Here is a 7,536-nt window from a genome sequence, read left to right as displayed (position 1 = left end):
TATCATATTCAATGTCTATTAGGTGTAAATCATCTTTATGTAAAAGACACTACTGGTTTGAGGATAGACTTGTCTAGGAATATTTTGTCCTCCTGTGACAACACCACTATCCATCCCAATGTAACATTTCTACAAAGGGAAGATACCTTAACCAGGCATACTTACATTTGCTAGTTGGAAAATCATTCTGAGCAGTTTTAATTCCATTCAATTGAATGGATTATTGTATGAGCTATTTGGGAATCAGATATAAATGAAAATCACACAGAACCACTTTTATTCAACATATGTAAAATGTGATGAGTGTTAACATTTTAAATAAGCAATCTGCTTAATGGACATTGGTATGAAGGGAAGTGTCATTCTTTACCTCACTCCTCAAACACTTTTCTATCCAAAGTTTGGTTTGAGTCAATATTGGCATCATACAACCACTTACTGTAAAATAAGTTTATTGGTGGAAATGTGATATAATTTATTCTCCATATCTGATGTTACAAACTTTAGGGTCCTTGAGATATGCAGGATCCTTGTATGTAACTGGCATAAACCCTGTAAAGAGATAATTAAAGTTCTTGAGAAAACATAATGAACAAAACTTCAGCTAGCTCAATTCAGTTGTTGAGGTGTTCTTTCTTACCCAGTATTTGAGCTCTCTTAATTGCTTTTGTGATTTCTTTCTGTTTCTTCCCACAAAGACCTGTAAAATAAAAAGCTTTCTTATTCATAAAAAATGTCAATATTTAAAGTTTGCAATTTTTTTTTTGAGACAGAGTCTCGCTGGAGTACAGTGAGGCGCACTCTCGCCTCACTGCAACCTCTGCCACCCAGACTCAAGCAATTATCTTGCCTCAGCCTCCTCAGTAACTGGGATTACAGGTGTGCACCACCACACCCGGCTAATTTTTTTGTATTTGTAGTAGAGACAGGGTTTCACCATATTGGCCAGGCTAGTCCTGAACTCCTCACCTCAGGTGTTCCGCCCACCTCAGCCTCCCAAAGTGCTGGGATTACAGGCGTGAACCACCACACCCAGCCTCAACAAGTTTTTAAGTCAAGGGTTGGTAAATCATTTTTGTCAAGTGCTAGAATAATAATATTCTAGGATTTCTGGGCCATAGTCTCCATCACCACCACTCAACTCTGCTGTTGTAGCTCGAAAACAACCATATGGTACTATGTAAACAAAACTGCAAAAACAAGTGGGGCTGGGCACAGTGGCTCATGCCTGTAATCTCAGCACTTTGGGAGGCCTAGGTGGGCGGATCACCTGAGGTCAGGAGTTCAAGACCAGCCTGGCCAACATGGAGAAACCCCATCTCTACTAAAAATACAAAAATTAGCCAGGCATGGTGGTGCATGCCTGTAATCCCAGCTACTCGGGAGGCTGAGGCATGAGAATCGCTTCAACCCAGGAGGCAGAGGTTGCAGTGATCCGAGATTGTGCCAGTGCACTCCAGCCTAGGTGACAGAGTGAGATTCCATCTCAAAAAAAAAAAAAAAAAAGGTGGCATTTGTATATGATGAACCTGATCAAGATAAAAAGGGGGCAGGTCGGATTTGACCTATGGGCCATAGTTTGCTGACAGCAAGTTTAAGTATCAATCTAGGAATGATTATAGGATCTTCCAAAACACCAACAACAGTTTTATAAAGCCCAAGTTTTCTATATAGTCAACTCTGCATAAGACAGCAAAATAATAATCCCCTTGGCCTAGGAGGCTTTTTCATAGTAACTAGCTCTAGTCCCTGTAGTATCTGATCTAGTAGTAATTTATAGCACAATTTGAAAATTTGACAGTTTTCTTAAATGACAGAAATACATTGATATAATTCTTATCTACATATATATTCCCATGATAAAAAACAAAATACCTGTAATGTGCCTTCCATAAATGCATCCAGTAAATGGAGAAACAAACTGGGACAAAAGCTGTTTTGGAGTTTTATTCGGAGGGGGAAAAAAAGTATTTGTTATTTATTTCTGAATATGTAAATTTCAAAAAACAACCTTCAAGTTATATAAAGCTTTACTACATTTCAGACATTTCATGAAATATGAGAAAAAATATTGTTATCCATCCTGTTACCTTTTAAATATTTTCTAGTGTGTCAAAAGTCTATATATAATTAAATAGCAGATTAATTAGCATATTCATTCAATGTTAAATCTGTTTTCTTGACCTCCACAGATACTTTTCTAAAATATTGCTTGAAACAAGCTACTAAAAAACTTCATCTATCATGACAAGCTATCACATTACCCTCTGATAATAATCATTAAGATAAATTATCAGAGGGTAATAAGATTTTCCAGAGGTACAAGTACACCAGGCATTTGCTATAGTTTATGCTTTATTTAAATACTTATTTAGAACTTTCTAGGTGCCAGTCATTATTCTTGGCACTTTGCATAATCTTCCTAGTATGTGTGTTTCTGTAATTTCTTGGTTCTCTCTCAAAGGCAGCTATCACCTTATACTATTGTCAATATACAGAATTTTTTTTTTTTTTTGACAGTTTCGCTCTTGTCACCCAGGCTGGAGTGCAACGGCACGATCTCGGCTCACTGCAACCTCCGCCTTCTGGGTTCAAGCAATTCTCCTCCCTCAGCCTCCCAAGTAGCTGGGATTACAGGCATGCACCACCACACTCAGCTAATTTTTGTATTTTTAATAGAGACGGGGTTTCACCACGTTGGCCAGGCTGGTCTCAAAATCCTGACCTCAGGTGATCCGCCCGCCTTGGTCTCCCAAAGTGCTAGGATTACAGGCGTAAGCCACCGCGCCCGGCCAACATACAGAACTGTAGCGCTATTCATTTGCCCCAAATTTGCAACTTCTAACTTGCTGAGAGTTAGACAAGAGATAAGTAACATGTGAATCAGTGATATGGGTGGTGAGGTAAAGAGATCAGCTTCACCAGATGAGCTTTTTCCAAAGTTCTGACCCTCCCCAGTTGAGAATTTTGACAGAATTTTAACTCTGTCAAAAAAAAAAAAAAAATTACAGTGAGCTATTATGTTTGGTGTAGTGAAAAAAACAGAGTGGAAATAATAGTAAGTGGGGAGAGCCAAGGTGCTTTTACTTGAATAAAACAGAGATATGCTTATACATAGAATTATAACCAAATTTGAAATTATGAAGTTGCTAAAACAGTTACCTCTACAAAAGCCTGCTATAAACTGACTTCTCTTTAAGCAGATCTATCAGAAGAAAAACCTTAAAATATAGTGAAGTAAAATCAGATCTCACCTGTACATTCTTATAATCTACACGCTTTCCACACAAGATACATTTCTTAAGAGGTTCTTTATAAGGATTTTCCATTGTAATGGGCTAGGGAAAAAAACGAAAAGTGTGATAATAGGATGTGTTAATTCTGAATTTTAAAAGGTTACTATTCTACATTCAAATCCATTCAAAGGATTAGTTATACCTTTCTTACTGTGTACATATTTTATATAAGCACTTTATTTTGTTTCAGTTTAGCCTACAAATGAACTCATGGGAAGATTCTGGAATAAAGTACAATCTTTGTAGAATAAAAGAGTTTACGGCAGAACAAAAATGATGTCTGATAAGAAAGTGATTGCTGCAATGCTTTGCTCAGATTGTAGATAATGAAAAAATTTTTAGATTTAAGAAAACTTGTAACACAATAGATAACATACGGCATTCTTAAATGAGTGCAATCCCTAATTTATCCATCTCCATGTCTCTATCAAGTATTTTTTCACTATTTTTATACATAATGGCCCATGACTTACTGTAATAAAAGGTTGTTTGACTTTATCACCCCAGGCTACTATATAAGTTTGCATTAGCCTTTTTGGCTTTTCTGTTACCACCATTGCCCTAATGCTTCTGCCACAGTGCCTCCCTCCTACCGTCAGTATGGCTGTCTCCAGGATAGAGGTTCTTAATCTAGAAATGGCTCTGAAGCCCATGACTCCCTGTAATCGTATGCAAAACTTCAAATGAATGGAACTTTGTGCCTTTTTCTGTGGAGAGGGTCCATAACTTTGATTAGAGACAAAGTGGGATTTATGAACTAAAAAAGGAATAATGTCCCTTTACTTTCTTAAAGTGTGGTGCATGGATTAGATTACCAAGACAGATGCTCAGAGAAACTAGACAAGTTCTTTTGTTTTTTCCAATTCTTCAAACTTTCCATTTTACATTCAGCTCACGTGACTACTCTTCAGCTCTGTGCCAAGTGCTTTGTATGTTCTGATTAGTGTCAAAGTACCTTTGCATGTAGTAAGAACCTGTGCTTTCAAGTCCATGCTAATACTATAGCCAACCTATAGCTAAGCTTTGTACAGTCTCTTTTCAGTTATCTAAAATTCTACTCACCCAAACTACCTTTTAAAATTGCCAAATCATTTGCTTATAAAGGGCTATGTAAAAAAACCGATTCCCAAATCACATATCCTGAAATTTAAGATCTAGGAAGAAAAATACGGTATTATAGCAGCTTTGCTTCTAATCTAGGAATTCCCCTAGTTCAAAACTCAACTGACTACAATCAATTCATCATCATTTCTGAACTCAGAGTAATTATCTAATTGTTTTGTCCTACAGCAGAACTCTATTCAAGTAGCTAAAATAAAAGATGTTAGAGTCTAATACCAGTTCTCGTTTTAAAAAGAAAAAAACATTTGGTCAGATTTGCAAATGCCTTACTAATAGAAAAAAAAATTCTTACCAGGTCCTCGTTGCTGGATACCTGTTTATATTGTGAACAACCTCTTCTCCAAAGCACTGTGATTAAACAGAAACAGCAATTAACTATTTATTTTTCATAGCTGAATAGCTAAATATTTTTGTTTTTATGGAGACAGGATGAACTAAGGGACACGATATTAAAGGTTTTGTATTCATTATATTCAGAATGACTGGTTAAAAACCTTTATATTTGGGACAGAGTAAGACTCAACATGGGTGTGCTTTCCAGGGCTTTGGGGGAAAAGCACGTATTTTCCCACCCATACCTGCTCTCTTTCTGACATTGATTTTCCCTTCATTCCATGGTTAGAGAAAATTCTTAATGCAAATTCTTACAGGAGAAGCAACAGGCACTATCATACAAAAAGAAATGAGTAACAGACCCGTCCCAGAGAGAATTTATAGAGAAACACAGAGGAGATAAAATGGCAAAAATTACACAATTTTGTTCTGTTTGGGGACCTTAGACAACTGGAATTTGCTGCTGGGCGACTCTGGAAATGCCCCTTCCTCACTAAGATTATCCGGACATCTTAGGAAGGTCTCTGCTTTTTAAATAAGAACCACTCTAGCTTCCTCATACGTTTAAAGAAAGGAGTGGATTAGACGACTCTAAAACAGTCAAAGGCGATTACAAATTCCCAACCATCTTGGAGAAACTTAATTGCCTAGAAACTAGAGTCGTTTTGCTAACAGGGACGACTCCACCAACCATTAAGACTAAGGTTAATGCCTGCAACGCTACAACGGAGCATAGAATATGGAGACTTTACCCGTGTGAGTCCCGGGATGTGTAAGGCTGACAGCAGCCGTTACCAAGCGTGTCAACTTCTTCCTCCCTAGACCACGGCAAACAGCAACCATAGCGGCCATGGTTCCGCGTTTGTTCCACTTCCTTTCGCTCCGAATCGTTCCGAAAGGCCCCTTCCGCTGCTTTTCCCCTGTGGGCTCGAGTACGCGGTTCAAAGGTTCCGCAGGAGAACGCTGAGGACCCGCGAGAGTAGGTGAGGTTTTTCAATACGCATGCGCAGCACCTTTCTGTTCTAGCCCTCGCTGCGCTGCAGGTCACGTGAGGCTTATGATTGGAGAAGGAGAACGTAGAAGTTTATGCTTGCTTCCGGTCCGCGAGCCCAGAGCACTAACTTGGGGTCTTTTCCGAAGGTGAATGTAGAAGCGGGCGCTGGCCTCCCACTCTCTTTTCCATTTGGGCTTAGCGTCTGGGTCACTGAGAACGACGTCTGAATAGGGCCCTGGATCCTTGCCATGGATGAAGGTGGTTCCCGCATCCGCCGGCGGGTGTCTCTCCCCAAAAGGAACCGTCCAAGCCTGGGGTGCATTTTTGTCGCTCCCACCGCGGCCGAGCTCGAGCCCGGAGATGAGGGGAAAGAGGAGGAGGAAATGGTGGCTGAGAACAGGAGGCGGAAAACCGCGGGCGTACTGCCGGTCGAGGTACAGCCCCTTCTACTCTCAGATTCCCCCGAATGTCTCGTCCTTGGAGGTGGTGATACAAACCCGGACCTCCTACGTCGCATGCCCACTGACAGAGGGGTGGGAGACCAGGTACGAAGGGCTTGGAACTTGAAACTGCAAATTTTTGGCATCCTTCCCAGATGCAAAGAGTTGACCAGTTTTATCGCCTTCGTTTACTTTTCTCTTCTTTACCACTGTTAATCGGCACTTAGGAGGTATTGATTGCCTCTATATAAATATGAAATGTAAACCCCGAGACATAAAAGTTGTACACGCAGCAAATAAGTGGCTGACGGAAACACAAATCTAGGCTTCCAAATAACTGCAGCTCCTACTGTACAAATAAAATCTGCTGTTTATTGAAGACCCATTATGTTAAACTAGTTACATTGTCTAGATTTTACAACAGTAATCAGGCCCTGAAAAGTTGAGATACTACAGTTCTTGCTCCAAATCCTGTTGTCGTAATCACTTTACTATATTGCTGCCTCCAGGTTTGTTTTTCTAATGTGTAGTAGACCACTCCAAGTCAGTATTCAGATTATCAGTCTCAATTCCAAATTCCTAGGAACTCCTTGGAGTGTCTAGGGGTACAACCATGTTTCTGTTACAGGCCAGTTTCTGTAGATTGTAGTCTGGGAGGGAAGCACTGCAGTTATCAGAAACTTCGAATGCACTGACATTTCAGTAGATGTCTACCAGTCTTCCTGCTGTTTTAGTATAGCTTTAACAATTAGAATCTGGCCAAGTGTGGTGTCTCATGCCTATAATCCCAGTGCTTTAGGAGGCCGAGATGGGAGGATCACTTAAGCCCAGAAGTTCGAGTTCAAAACCAGCCTAGGCAACAGAGACCCAGTCTCTATTTAAAAAAAAAAAAAAATTTTTTTTTAATTAGCCGGGTGTGGTGGCCTGCACCTGTAGTCCTAGCTACTTAGGAGGCTGAGGCAGGAGGATCGCTTGAGCCCAGGATGTCAAGGCTGCAGTGAGCTGTGATTGTGCAGTGGCTGCCACTGCACTCCAGCCTGGGTGACAGAGCCAGACCCTGTCTCAAAAATTAGAATCTCAGTGTCATTGTAACACTCGTAAACCTGCTGTTTAGCCAAGTAATTTAACCTCTTTGGGCCTCCATTTCTTCAGCTATAAATTGGTGATATCTATTTACATATAGGTCTATGATCCATATGTGACCATATAATTATATACTTGGTACAGCCCTAGGCTGAAGTGTTTTTGGGTTTTTTTTTTTTTTTTTTTTGAGAAAGAGTCCCACTCTGTTGCCCAGGCTGGAGTACAGTGGCGCAATCTCGGCTCACCGCAACCTCCGCTTCCCAGCAAT

The 7,536-nt window shown here is 40.1% G+C and overlaps 2 protein-coding genes across 11 annotated transcripts in view; one reads left to right on the top strand and one right to left on the bottom strand.

Moving 5' to 3' along the window:
- Window positions 1-250: 250 nt before the first annotated feature.
- On the bottom strand, window positions 251-5,744 carry MRPS18C (mitochondrial ribosomal protein S18C). The gene is made up of 6 exons (XM_003898673.5): window positions 5,504-5,744; window positions 4,711-4,766; window positions 3,255-3,338; window positions 1,876-1,933; window positions 641-700; window positions 251-552 (listed from the first exon to the last, which is right to left on the bottom strand). Exons 1-6 carry the CDS (start codon window positions 5,601-5,603, stop codon window positions 476-478), a joined length of 435 nt encoding a protein of 144 aa, XP_003898722.1. The 5' UTR covers window positions 5,604-5,744; the 3' UTR covers window positions 251-475.
- Window positions 5,745-5,802: 58 nt separating this feature from the next.
- Window positions 5,803-7,536, top strand: part of HELQ (helicase, POLQ like) — a 47,935-nt gene continuing 46,201 nt past the window's right edge. For 7 of the 10 annotated variants that reach the window (XR_646918.2, XR_646919.2, XM_009206814.2 and 4 more), the window contains exon 1: window positions 5,803-6,290. Coding sequence is in view for 6 of the 10 variants with exons in the window: in XM_009206814.2 (XP_009205078.1) it covers window positions 5,994-6,290 (297 nt within the window). In the remaining 4 variants the exon portion in view is untranslated. The remainder of the gene's footprint in view (window positions 6,291-7,536) is intronic. The other 3 variants (XM_009206811.4, XM_021938451.2, XM_021938450.2) reach the window with 3 other exon arrangements.

This window comes from Papio anubis, chromosome 3 (assembly GCF_008728515.1).
Source record: "Papio anubis isolate 15944 chromosome 3, Panubis1.0, whole genome shotgun sequence".
Classification (NCBI taxonomy): Eukaryota; Metazoa; Chordata; class Mammalia; order Primates; family Cercopithecidae; genus Papio; species Papio anubis.
The sequence above is the reverse complement of the archived record's forward strand: the minus strand, read 5'-3'. Positions and strand labels throughout refer to the sequence as shown.